The sequence below is a fragment of the Drechmeria coniospora genome, chromosome 03, assembly GCF_001625195.1.
Source record: "Drechmeria coniospora strain ARSEF 6962 chromosome 03, whole genome shotgun sequence".
Lineage (NCBI taxonomy): Eukaryota > Fungi > Ascomycota > Sordariomycetes > Hypocreales > Ophiocordycipitaceae > Drechmeria > Drechmeria coniospora.
This window is the reverse complement of record NC_054391.1, coordinates 4,393,787-4,407,768: the sequence shown is the minus strand read 5'-3', so window position 1 is coordinate 4,407,768 and position 13,982 is coordinate 4,393,787. Positions and strand designations below refer to the sequence as shown.

Sequence of the window (13,982 nt, the reverse complement as noted above, 5' to 3'; positions counted from 1 at the left end):
TCAGATCTGTCGCCCAGCTTCCGATCAACCGAACCATCCCCCCCTTTTGATAAGCGCACAACCGCAGGGAAGCTATGGGCCAGGGTAGCATCCTAACGGTTGGAGACGGCACTCCGCACGAACGGCATGAGGAAGTCGCAGGGGTCGATGCCTCTCGAGGGTGGTCAAGCGCTCACTCCTCTCTGGTCAAGGCACGAAGAAAGCCCTGTGGCGAACCATTTCCGGACTTCGTGTTGGCGCTACTATGTGACAGTAGCGAGTCACCATGCCGCCGCCGTTCTGTACAAGGAAACTCAAATCCCAAGGCCAATTATTCATGCCTATGCGATGTGCTTAACCGAGGCGGTTTCAACTCCTGTGTGTGATGAAGAACGAGCTGCATGGAATGGAAATAGCCGCAACGCTCTGCCGGTGTGTCCGCACTTACATATAAAAGCGACCATTTCTCGCATCCTATCAGCACCTGATCGTGAAGATACTCATTTACTGACTCATAGCAGAGAGATTTCAACCGCTTTTTCATAGCCAATACCATTGACTCATCGTGCGAACTTGCCACCGCCATCATGAAGTACACCATCGTCCTCGCCGCCGTCGCCTCCCTCGTCGCTGCACAGGACCTGGGCACCATCCCGTCGTGTGCCGTCCCCTGCTTGACGGACGCCTTCATCAAGAACGGCTGTGGTGCCACCGATATCAAGTGTGCTTGCGGCAACTTCAGCAAGATCAAGGCCGATGCCGCTGGCTGCATCATTGGCAAGTGCGGTATCAGCGATGCCATCAGTAAGGAATTCCCTCCCAACCGTCAGACCCCTGATGGTCCTGCACAGTGTTGGCGGATGTTTTGCTCACGCTCGTTTACGCAGACAAGGTTCTGCCAGCTGCCGAGGCACTCTGCAAGGGCAACTGAGCACAACCTGCAACAGGAACGAGCTCATACTGTTCTCCCAGCAACGTGTCGTGAAGGACTGGAAACGGTGCAATCTAGATTCGGAGAGCAGAAATAGTCTTCAATGCATTGATAGATATTCTTTCCCGTCCGTATTTCATACGTCTCCTTGCCTCCACGCGCCGCCTCGTTTCCTACCACACGCTGTAAATTCCCCGGGATCGACTTGTCTCTCACCAATAAATTGAAACTATCAGGTCTAGAAGAAGAGAAATGCAAAGGCTTGAACCATCCATGTCACAAAAGTGTCCATAGCTCCAAAGCAAAGACGTGGAAGAGCGAAGGTGTCATTTTGCTGCGTCATGGAACCTATGCAAAAGCCATCGCTATCATAATGTAAACAGCGATCAGTTACTAGGGTCCTCTCGCCGACGGACGAAAGTTGTCCGACAAGATCGATCAAGGCAGAGACTGACGAACAAAATAGAGCTGAAGGAAAAAATAAGAGCAAACTTAGCACTGGGCGCACACCGATTTTCCCCGCCTCTATATCTCCGCTGCGTCTCATCCATGACTGTGACTGAGCAGTGAACCCCATGCAGAACCATGTTGCAGTCGATAGGTATAAGACAACGAAAAAGTGAAGAAGCCAAGGTGTCTCGTCGACGAACCCGCTCGTTCCATGGTCGTACAGGGTTTGCAAAGCAAACGGGGCGTTAAAAAAGAGAACAAATGGAAATCAAGTTCGAGTGCTGGGTATTTGACGCAGCCCAACCATAACGCCGTGTGCTGCCCCGCCTAACCGTTGAGACATCAAGCATTCATCTCAGCCTCGCTCAAGCTGCCATATCCAGTATCGTCGTGTTCGGGGCCGGCCAGGGCCTTGGCCGATGTCAAGCACTCCTCAATCATCTTGTTCCGAAGTTCCGAGCTGACTCCACATCGGCTCGTGCTGGGTCTGCCCATCCACAGCCTGAGGTTGTTGAGCAATTTGCTCAACGCCATTTCGTACTGCTCCTTCACATCCTCGCAGCCCATTATCTCCCTAATCAACTCCATGCTAGCGGTAAATCCCAGGAGCGTCATGTTGGACATGTACTCCGGCTTCGGGAAGGCCCTGATGAATTGGAGAGCTCTGGCATCCGCCACACCCGGATCCGTGTTCCTGCTGAGGCAGGCAATCGCTTTGGCGCAGTTCAGAGAGAGGTGGAGATCCCAGTAGGAGGAGGAATGAGAATACGGCCCAGTGATGACTTCCGAGTTGCTCAGGACGGTACCGATGCGGTCTGTTTGTATGGCGTGGCGAGCGACGCGAATGCTTTCGAGCCGACCCTCGTCCACCAGAACGGCTTTAGCCAGCACGGCGCGCATATGAGCGGAGGAGCCGATGGGCGCGACCCTGACGGCGACTTCAACCTCGGCTGCTCTGTCCTTTGCCTCCTCGAATTCACCTTCAAGAGTGGCCGTCAAGACATGATGCAACGCTTCGCATGAATACCAGGCCGCGACGGCATCCAGAGGCGAACCGATGGACGTGTCCTCCACCACGGCATCCATGCTATCGATGCGCTCCACATCTTGGGCGGTGGCCCCATTGAAGGCCAGATTGTGGGCGCGCTGGACGACGGAAACGTTGAGCACGTCGTCGCAATCCTGCTCGACGAGGGCCACAAGATGCTCCGGCAGCTCATTCTCGTGGGGGGTCGAAGAATCGCTGCGAAGCTGGACGAGCGATCGATTCAGCTGCCGAGCCTTGTTCCATCGCTTCCTGGCAAGCTTGGCGGCCATGACATTGCAAAGACCGAACTGGCTGCCGCGGCACAGGTCCCACAGGAGGATGCGGATATGGAGCGCCTTGAGCATCAGGCGAGAGGGGGTGTCTGGAAGCGTGCCTGATGCGAGCAACGTCAGGATGAGGCGACTCCGGCAGACATCCACATCGCCACCGGCAAGCTGCGAGTCGAGTGCAATCGACCACGCCTTGACCCTGGCCGTCTCTTGCTCTTCGGTCAAACCCGTCAGCATCTGGTAGCCATGGACACCGATCCAGTTGCGCAGGCTCAGCTTCATCGTCTTGAGAACAAGCGCGGCAGCCTCGAGGAAGAAGTTGTGCCGAGGTACCCACACTGTCTGGATGGCCGTGAGCCATGCCTGACGACGCACGTGGATGGATGACGCTGGTGACGGAGCGCGCCCCAAGTTGGCGACTTGCTTCTTCTTGATGTTATCGCTCGGCGGTGCGAATAGAGATGGCACGACGACCCAGAGAACGGCGCCGAGGAAGACGAGGATCTTGAGGGAGGTATGGATGCGGTAGCCCATGAGATGGAGATCGAGAGCGGACGAGACCTTCCCAAGCAGCTGGGCCGGCAAGGCGAAAAGTCCTCGACCCTGAGGATTCTCGTTGCTCATTTCGGTTTCCCGCACGGCTTCCAGAATCATGAGGCCGGCAAGAGAGCCGACCATGAGCTTGCCGAAGTAAGGGTTGACGTTGTTGGCCCAACCATTCTGCGCCATCTGCTGCTGCTGCTGCTGCTGCTGCTGCTGCTGTATCTGCTGCTGACGGACCACGGCCGGATTTCCGCGGTAATCCTGTTGGGGCACTGGGTACGGCTGGCCGACGGCCATCTGAGCCGATATAATGCGCTTCATGTCCTCCGGGACGTTGATCATGCCGGCAGGGTTCGGGCCCCCGTCGTGTGGTCTGCCCAGGGGCGGGTTGGGGAATTGGTGGCGGGCTTCCTGTGGAAATTGGTTGGGTGTTAGAGGGTGTTGCATCGGGCTGATGGAGCCGTTCATGGCGCCAGCCATGAAGAGTTTCTCGAAGGCCGCAATCCTCTCCCTCATGGCTTGATTCTCGTCATACAGGCGACCGTTTCGCTTCTCAAGGTGGCGAATGTACTCGGTCGCTTTGCTTAACACCTACAGACAAGACAGGATTGGTCAGCATCGTCAAGCACGTCACGGTGGTGGACAGGCGAGAGGAGGAACGGCTGGCTCACCGTTGCCTTGTTGAGCTTATGGGCAGGCGTAAGGCCGTGCAGCTCCTCGCGGTCCTCGGTAGTGTCCTCGCCTCGGGCGCTCTTGGTCATGATTCGCAGGCTCGGCACGCTGTCGCGCAAGGCGGCAATCTTATCGTTGATGTTGGTGCGGTACCGCTTCTCGATCATGTTGTGGGCCGTCTTCTTGATGGGCTTATCTTCGTCATCCACCTCGTCGTCATCGTCTAGCTCGTCCGACATCTTCCGCTTCCGAGAGTCTCTCTTAGCCGAGGAGCCGGTCAGCTCGGGTGAGGAGCCAGTTCCAGCCTTGGCAGATTCGGGGCTTGACGCGCTCTTGGGCGAGCTGTACTGTAGATGAGGGGGCATGGCGATATTTCGAAGTTCCTCGTGCGATATGGCCGTCACGGCACGGACCTGGGGCTTTGCCGTCATGGGCAGACTGTTCTGCGAAGTGTTGGCCGAGCTCGACTCGTAGGCTGCTGCCCTCTGGTTCACTTCGAGCTTGGGAAGGCCGTCGAAGGAAGGCGACGAGGCTGGTTGAGAAGCAGGAGGCTGCGCAGGTGCCTCGGAGTGGTACGTCGGAAGCGGCCATGGGGTGACCATGGAGGAGCCGGGTTGAATTGGAGGAGCGGCGGTCGAGGCAGCGATGTCGAAGGATTCAAAGGGCGGCGTGGCCTGAAAGTCCCAGTTGGACGACGAAGCGTAATAAGGTTGGTTGGCGGGGTCGATGGCTGAGTTGGAGAGGTCCGAGTTCGTGTCGGAGATGGTTGGAATGTTGTCTGCCATGAAACCGTACACCGGCTCATCGAGCCCGTACTGACCTGGAGAGTGGTTCTCGGCCATCGGGAGCAACGCGTCGGCCGCGAGGGCAGCGATGATTAGAAAGGGAAGAGCAGGTCAGCGGTCTGACGGCGAGCAGAGGGCACAGGCAGGCGCCTGGGTGCGTGTGCGGCGACTGTGGCGGCTTGGTGAGAGAGATCGATGGCTCGTGCCGCGCAATGCTCCAAGACGCACGAGTCGGGGGGAGGCTCCAAAGGGAGCGAGAATGGTGCCTGACCTCCTGCAGTGCAGCGCAGAGTGACGGCACGTGTAACGGAGGGTGAGAGGTGGTTTGCTTAGATTTGCCCACGTTGTCATGCGATCGGATGATGTGAGACGATGGCCGACTTCGTTCACCCGTCGACGGCTGAATGGAAGGGTCAGGCAAGAAGGAGGCGGCGCGCAGCAGGCGAGCACCCTCGTCGGGGATTGCTTTCTTCTGCAGGTCGCAGGTGCAACGGCAACAGCGGAAAGGGGGAAGAGGGGGGGTGGGAATGCGGCGTCGTCGGTGCAGGGCAGAATCGGCTGGAGCGTGGCAGGACAGGCAGGTCGAAGGACCGGTCGGTCGGCGGAGGAGACGAGGGACGAGCAGAGGGACGAGCGAGGGCAAGTCGAAGTGACGATGGGGTGATGCAAGATCCGAGGCACAAGTGTCAATGCTTGTCTGGGCGAAAGGCAAGCGTCTGTCTCCCTTAGTGCTCGCCGTGAGGTGGAGAGGGTGGCACAAATGAAGTCGGCCTAGGCGAGCCTGTCTGTACCTGGCTCCAAGTGTGCGTGCCGCGCCTCTGAGACGGCCAAGATTCGTACTGGTACGTCGGGTCCAGTTGTCAACAACCTGGTTCAGGACGGAAGCAAGCGGGATTGCGGGAGAGGTCCAATCGCCAGGGTGGTGGCTGCGAATTTGAGTTTTGAAACCTGCAAGACGCCCAAAGGCTGCAGATTGACGGAGAGCAGGCAGGGACTGGAAGTGGAGGCGGAGGTGGAGTTGGAGGGGAGGGGACTATCCGGAGGCGTGGTGAGCCCAGCAAGGTCCACGGTAGGGGCGGTACGTACCAGCCGGAGATACCATTTGATTGCCGATCCAGTAGTCCGTATTCTGAACGAGCACTAGACAGATGGTGAGGCACGGCTCCACGGATACGCAAATGGCAAGGAGAGAATGTGCGAGGGGCGGCGGTGGCAGGCGACGGAGCCCGAATATGGAGGACGAGGAATATTACTACTCCGTACGGAGTACAGGAAGCCTCATTTATGCAAGCAAGTACGCACGCGCCATCACAAGTATACAGTAATAACTGTAATTAAGTGCACGCACGCAAAAACCTCAATGTGAAGTGCCATAGTTGTGTACCAGTACGTGTCTGTACAAATACAGTACTTGCCTGTACAGTACTTGTACGGTACATGTACGGTACTGTCCTTGTGCGGAGTAAGTACATGTATGTGTGGCACTGTACTGTAAGTACTGAGTAATACGGAGTAGTTGTACTGTAGTTGTACATCTGCAGTATTTCATTGGTGCTCGGTGGTGCGGCTGCTGGAATACTAGAACCTACAGTACAGTAAGTACACCGTACACCTGCTTGTGTTACAAGGAAAGGATACTTCGCAACTTTGTAATGCACTCGTAATTAGCTGTTTTTGCATGTACAAGTACTATTCATCCGCATTCCAATTAGATTTACGGAGCACTGCAAGTGTCCATTTTCTTACTCGGTACGGAGAGTGCAAGCACAGCACAGTACGGAGCGAGTGCGGAAGTGCCCCGTTCCAACACTGTACGCGGGCGTGCTTAATCAGGTGCACGCATGGAGTACACGTACTTGTGCAAGTAATACGTACTGCACTCCGTACACCTGCTGTACTTACAGTACAGCACTGAGTACGACAAATACTTACTGTACTTACAGTACTTAAGTACAATTACTGACTGCCTAATACGGAGCGCTTGTGGACATCTTGCTTCCAAGTATCCAAAGCATTTGCAGTACGTAGGTACTTAGGCACTCAAGTACAAGCGGTGGGGCGTACTCCACTGCACTGGTACTTGCACGTACATGTACCTATGTAATTACAGTACAGGCACTAATAAGTATACATACTTACTTACTGTACATGTACAACTACTGTAAGTCAAGTACCTAAGTAATACTGTACTGTACTTACTTAGAGTAAGGTGTGTTGATAGCCTCATGCCGACTCCTACCATACAAAGCGAGGTGCATGTACTCCGTACATGTACTTGAACAACGGAGTATTGCGACTATACCCCGCAGTGGTTGCCTCCAGTGCTTCTGAGTGCTAATATTACTACTCCATACTGTACTCCGCACTCCGTACTGAAGTAGGTAATTACTAGGTAGTTGAACGTTGCACTTGCGGTAATATTACTTAAGTACTTACAACGCACGAGCGCTGCAAACCTTTGCTGAGTGCATGTGCATGTATTACTAGAAATTAAGTACATCGCACCCAAATACAGGTGCCGGGCAATTAATGATAACTCGGGTTGGCAGGCTGTCAGGGTGGAACGACGCCGGTCGAACGCCTGCACCTACTGCCTACAACAGGGTACAAGTGCATGTACTGTACTATACAGTACTCCGTAGTACTGTATCCTCCGTATAAGTTCACGCATGTCCTCGAGTACGGAGTACTTACAAGTACCTATTCGGGTGGGAATACAACATAACATGGGGAAGATGAACGTCCTTTTTGCTTTATAGAATGAGTGAGAATTATTCATACTTACTTCATGGCGGGTTGCCCAGTTCAGAGGCCCAGAACACACAAGACCAGCTTAGTGGCTGGTAAACCCGGCGTCTTCCCGTCTGTCGGTGTGGACCTAGTTACCAGGTACAGTACTTCATATAGGAACTCCGCACTCGGGTACTCCGTACTTCAAGTGCCTTGGCTGTACCTTGCCTGTCTCGTACATGTACGGAGTACATCAGAGTACCTGCTTGCTCCGCAAGCAAGTTCTTGTGCAGAAGGCAAGTACCTGTACTCCGTATGCAACTACAACCTGCAACGCACGCACCTCGCTCGTACTTACAGAACGGTTCAAGCACGAGCATGTGAATGTACGAATACAAGCAACATGGGTTGTAATACGGAGCGAGCGAAGATCGTCCAACGGAAGCAATACAAGCCCGTACGGGAAAGAGTCGGTTTCTGTACGGATGTACAGTACCGAGTAGCACCCGTACGCATATTGCACCAATGCAAATCTCTCCGGTTCTTCGAATTCACGCTTTGTGAAAGAAGAAACGAGAAGGGTCTAAGTAGCTGAGGTGTCGGAGTAAAAGGACCCGTAAGTACTTGTACATAAGTAAGTATAACTAACACAGCACACCGACAACTAAAGGCCAGGTTCTCCGTACATGTACATGTGAAGTACTTGCTCGAACTAGGACACACCGACTGACCGTGCCTTGTACTTGACCTTGTGCTGAGCACCTATAGGTGAACTGTAAGTACAGTAGTTGTACTAATTACCAGGTACTGTACGTAGCAGGTAGGGATTCGCATGCTTGTACGGGGTACGGAGTACGGATACACGAACATACAGTAGTAGTTACTCCGTACACCTACGTGCACTCCAGGCACTTGTGTTCTTACAAACAGTGCATCTACAAGTACAAGTAAGTACTGTAAGCATAGGTTCATGTGCTGTACAGTACTTCTAAATATGCTGAATATCGTCCAGAAAATGTGCACCTATATGTACAGGCACTGATGTTATGTGCAAGTGAGTACGGCAAGAAACAATGATACTTGCATGCGTCTGCACCAAGTCAATAAGTACAAGTACACACCTGTATCAAGTACATGTACCTTCGTACTGTACGGTTGTGCAGGGACCAGCATTTTTTACAATGGGTCTCGAGTGGGCCGGCTGCGATGAGCCGAAACCCAGGTGGAAGTGGATGGAGAAGAATGTCGAGGGGCATGTTCAACGTGCAGTTTTCCGTCCACGAACCCACGAACATGGGCGCGGTGCAAAAGAATAAGCTGAGCACTCGCCGCTCCATGTGGAGCTGGAGATTGGCCCATCATTTTTGACCTCCCTGATGGAGTCGTCTGCGACAAAGTCGGGCAGAGGAGGTGCCCGAGCTGCCCACCCTTAGTTCGAGAAAAAGTGAAGGCGACGCGCTGATTGGCCACCCTGTCTGCAATTCTGGCTCCATTCGTTCTAGCGTCTTGGCGTTAAAGGTGCCGATTACAACGGTTGGGCAACGGCCAGTGGCGAAGCACGTGTAGCCCACAAGTACTGGGTACCTTCCACGGAAGAAAGTTGCCTTGTTGTTCGAATAGTTACTGTCGACACCCCCTACCCCGGTGGTCGGTTGCGAGGGAATCGTACGATATTGGACCCATTCGGTACGGAGCACATGAGCCCCTTCTCTGCCGCTGGTCGTCTGTGGAGCCGCTGAAACCCTGTCGACAGGTCCATGCAACTGTCGGCCTACCATTAGGCAGACGGAGCACGAGTGCAAGTTAGTAGTATTGTAAGTAGTTGTACTTACGGAATACAACCAAGTACAGTACGTACTTACATGCAATCTACCGTACCTACTGTACTTGCACGTACACGTTCACCGAAGTACTCCGTACAAGTAAGTACTGTACAGTCAGTGTGCTCCGTAAGTACACCTGCTACGGTACTTGTATTGCTTGGGTGTGCATGTTCGTTCAGGAGTACGAGTAAGTATTAATACTGCACTCGATGGAAGAAACGAACGAGTGCATGCTACTGTAAGTACATCCATACTGTACACATACTGTACTCACAGTAGCACCACGTAAATACCTAGTACCTAGTACAAGTGCAGCTACATGTTTGGGGTATTATTTGGACAGTCGTACCACGAATACTACTACTTGTACTAGGTACTACAGTAGGTACCTTGATGCCATTCTCCCACCAAGCAATTAAGTACATGCAATAAACAAGTACTCCCTACACCAACTGCATATAATACTTACTTGTATGCGCATGCATGTGCGGAGTACGAAGTAATAATATTACTGTTGTTGAGGTCGCACCTACCATCCACCAAGTACTGTACTCCGTGCGTATACAAGTAAAGTAAGTACTTGATAGCCGACGCATCATCGCAAGGCTAGGGGGGGATTACCGGGCTTTCGAAGAGTACATTTACCCCGTTTGGGTATAGACCAACTTGATTATGTAATTGGCTGTAATGTACGCTTAAGTGCTGTACGGAGTACCGGAGTACAACTACAGTACTTACTTACTTGCCAGTATTACTCCGTATTCTCAAGTGCTTGAAAACACCACTGCACACAGACTTGCTTACACCTACTTACACTGCTGGTATCTGCTTGCCAAGTCCTTGATGCGCCTTTGTGCGCAAAGTGCACCCACCGGGAGACGCGCAGCCACCAATTTGCTTCTTCCCCGCTGTCCTCAATCAATACGTTATTAGTACGTACAACTTACAAGTACTGTGCTCACACGCGCTGCGCACTAACTAGCAACTGCCTACCTAGTAGGTACCTCGACCTGTTCTTACAACTACATGGGCACCTGCGGTACAGGCACCTGCCGCGTATTATTACATACCAGTATCCAAAAGCATCACTCCTTACAGGGCATGCGCGTGCTGTCCACGACAGGGAACATTGGGGGTTCGTTACCTGTGGGAAGGACTGGAGCACACAGTACTTTTCTCGTGCCGTATTAGCTGGCAACCGTATCAAAATACTGCAAGTACGTTGAAGGTACGCACCTCACTTGTACCTACTTGCAAGTAATACGAAAAATACCGACTGCAGATGCGTACAGTAAGCAAGTACGTCATCCTTCCTTACCATTGATTGGCTCGAGGGTAAAGGTTACAACTTGGCTCTAGCCGCATGCCAACATTCCTCGCAGCTTACCAACAACCGCTTCTCGCGGATCTTCATGGACGACCTCTCCGCTAACTCGGTTCAGCAAATACCCCGACTCGACCACTCCGTATTCCGTGGCTTCTTGAAGATTGAGTTTGTCCCGAATCCGTATTACCATCGGCGTGGCGTGTCCGTGCTTCTCTCGATCGTACCTGCACCGTAGCAGTACGGTGCAGTGCCGTGGGCGAACTGTTCGGGTGCACGAGTAATGACGGTAATCAACCTATACGTCTTCATTTTCTCCATACTACGGAGTACTCAACTTGTACTTATTGCGCGGCGCTCATGTGCACCCTTGGTGGCCGTAATGGTGGCAACCTGCAGGTAGGGTGAAAAGTACTTGAATATATACTGTACAGTATTTACGTGGGTAGCGTATCGCCGAGGAACAACATCGTTGCAAGCACTTGCAAGTACAGTAATCTTACTTATCTGTACTCCGTACAGTACAGTACTTACTTACCCACACATGCACTCCGTGAACTGCAAGTACATGCACTAAATCTGGCCTTGTCCGTTCCTCACTCCCAAACCCACACCCCAGAACAGCCACATGCTGCAAGTACGTTTCTCCCCGCCATCCTCTCCCTCTCGGGCGGACAGGGACGTGGGTTCGAACCATGGAGAGACGTGGTCCATAGGGTTCGTCGGCTGCAAACGTTCGACAAGATCCGAATGGCGGATTCGACCTACGAGTACGGTACAAAGTCGGCATCGTCTCCCTTGGCTCGCTCCGATCGTCCCCAGTCACTAACTCGGCGCCTCAGAAATAGGGTTATATCATCTCATCTTTCGGTGGAAGACGCGGAGTACGAGGACGTACATGCGCACCATGCGTATCCGAATGGGTCCTTGGCGCCCGTGTATCTGTACGAGCACTGTGTGTGAAACGCCTTGCTCGCGCGCCCCTCGACTCTCACACACACATCCACGCAGTGGCTGTACACCCGCGTGTAAAACTCGTCCTGTTCCGCTCTGGAAGCCCATACTTCCTTGTGGCAGATGCGACGTAACCCGTTTCGAGCACCGTACACGGAGTACGGATTAGAGCGTACGGCCGGGGGGGGGGGGGGGGTTGTTTATAGGCATGCGAGCGGCACGGGAGAACAGGCACAGGCTCCTCCTTGGAGTCGACGGATGGATACGGCCTCGTACAATACGGCCTCGTACCCTGCGGAGCACAGATAAACAAAAAGAACAAGATAGCTACAGTACATGTAGAGCAGTCTCGCAGCTTGCTCCCACTCGTACTTGCTTTATTTACTCCGTACAGTACAGCGCAGCACGTCTACGCGGATGCATGGCAAGTGATGACCTCGTCACCCTAGTCGGAGCCAAGGATACGCCCCAGCCAGAGTCTCCTGACTACAAAACGCCTACCTGCTTACATGTACGTACCTGTATGCGGCTGGATGTAGTTGTATCAGGTGTACATGTACGGAGTATCGTAGATAGGAGTTCAACTAATAGGCGTATATTTATTTACGGACTTCTGCCACCACCCAAGTCTCCATGCTGCGAAAAGGCAAATAAGTGGGCTCCACAAACTTGCGCCGCAGCCTCACCTTGCGGATGGATCGCCGTATGGTACTGGCGTGCAAGTCGGAACTTCGACGGATTCACTGGTGGCGCCGAGGCTGCCTCGGCCATCGTCCGTTATTTTCGCCACCTTCGTCTCGCACGATGGACCGATGCACGGTGGGTCGTATGGACGGGACGAACGACCTGCTGAACCGTTCTCCTCTCAACCGCCTGGACCGGAAGATAGCTACTCGTCACCGTCAACGTCGCCTGAAAGTTGGAACGCGCCATTTCGTCTAGTAGCACCTGCAAACAACCGTCGCCAAAAAAGCTCAGAGGCCCACGGCGAGTCGAACAAGGCGCAGTCTCGTCGACGCCCCCTCCCCTCCCTTCTGAAATCGTCGTCGGAGTTGAACCCCGAGGTGCTGATAGGCATCTCATCTATCTATACGAACTAGCAGTGGGTCATCTTGTCACTACTCGCTGTCCTGTCTGTACGCGTGCTGATGTGTACGTACAACTGCATGAACATCACGAACATGTACAGTACATTGAACATCAAGGGTCCATGACGCGGCGTATGCATTGCCGAGATGGACGGACGGACCTGTCAGTCGGTGCCGTGGTGGATGAAGGAGTCACCGAGATTCTCGGGCATGTCTCCCCGGCACGTCAATTTCCACATGTACTCGTGAGTACATGTGTCTGAAGGGGCAAGGACTTGCGAGTGAATCACGAAACACTGCATGTTCGATGATCCGTCATGATGAGGCGTCGAAATTTACTTCCATGGACCCAGCTGTTTTCACTCACTGATGCTACTCCACCGCGATGCAGGCGGCGCGGTCAGCAAGCTCACATTCCCTCCCGAGGATCCCTTCTTTTTTCGTGTCATCCTGCCGGTGTGGGCGTCAGTTCTCGTCGATAGCATCATCGAATGACGGCAGTGGCAGTCATCCACACCCAAGCCGGCATGTACGCATGCACACATCCACCTTGGCACGACGACGGCCGGCAAGGGTGTCGTCTCGATCGATGGGAACGATGGAGCTGGCTTCAAACGTTAAACAACCCACGTATCGTCTGCATCCGGCTCGAGGCGTATGGCGTCGTATGCAGAGCTATGGAGTAGAGATGCTCGTGCTCGAATGCTGCGGGTCATCTGCAGACTCAGAGTTTTCGGCGTCTCATGTCACAATTCCAGGCCAATCTCGGCTCTACATGTGTTCATGCGTATCTGGACACAAGGCACCGACATGGACCCGTGAGCCGTGACGGTCATATATGGACCCTACATTCAAGCATCGTCGTCGTGCTCCATACGTGGCTGGTTGATCGGTCAACTTCATTGCTCTTCAAAGTCATCGCTTTGGGTTATCCCTCCTTCTCCGAGATTCAAGCCGCATCATCTTGGGCTGCATGACTTGACCTTCTTCTTTATCTTGGGCTGAATGTAGCCTACTGCCAACCTAGCTAGGCGTGTGTGTGTGTGGTGTGTGTGTGTGTGTGTGTGTGTGTGTGTGTGTTTTCACACGCATCGAATCACCTCGTGCCTCGACGAATGGAGAGGCGGATCATCACTAGTTTGGTAACTCTATTTCTCTTTGAAATTCGCAATGGGCCTCGCCCATTTCCCCTTCGTTTGCAGGTGAATACTCCCTCCACGACGTTGCAACTTGCCCTTGACCAGAAGGTGGAATGTGGGAACCGCCCAGTCAGCAAGGACTGCTGTGGTTGTGGTGCGGGTGACTGCCGACGGAATAGCTCGGAATGAGTTTTGAGTCCGCATCCTGTCATCAGAGACCCAATGAGCTTAGCCGTCTATTTGTAAA

The 13,982-nt window shown here is 53.4% G+C and overlaps 2 protein-coding genes across 2 annotated transcripts; one reads left to right on the top strand and one right to left on the bottom strand.

Moving 5' to 3' along the window:
- Positions 1-566: 566 nt before the first annotated feature.
- Positions 567-910, top strand: DCS_06905 (uncharacterized protein; the record flags this gene model as incomplete). The annotated part of the gene is made up of 2 exons (XM_040804192.1): positions 567-783; positions 867-910. 2 exons carry the CDS (start codon positions 567-569, stop codon positions 908-910), a joined length of 261 nt encoding a protein of 86 aa, XP_040654296.1.
- A 792-nt stretch (positions 911-1,702) lies between these two features.
- Positions 1,703-4,734, bottom strand: DCS_06904 (dihydrodipicolinate synthase; the record flags this gene model as incomplete). Its single annotated transcript, XM_040804191.1, has 2 exons — positions 1,703-3,811; positions 3,892-4,734. 2 exons carry the CDS (start codon positions 4,732-4,734, stop codon positions 1,703-1,705), a joined length of 2,952 nt encoding a protein of 983 aa, XP_040654295.1.
- Between the last annotated feature and the right edge of the window lie 9,248 nt (positions 4,735-13,982).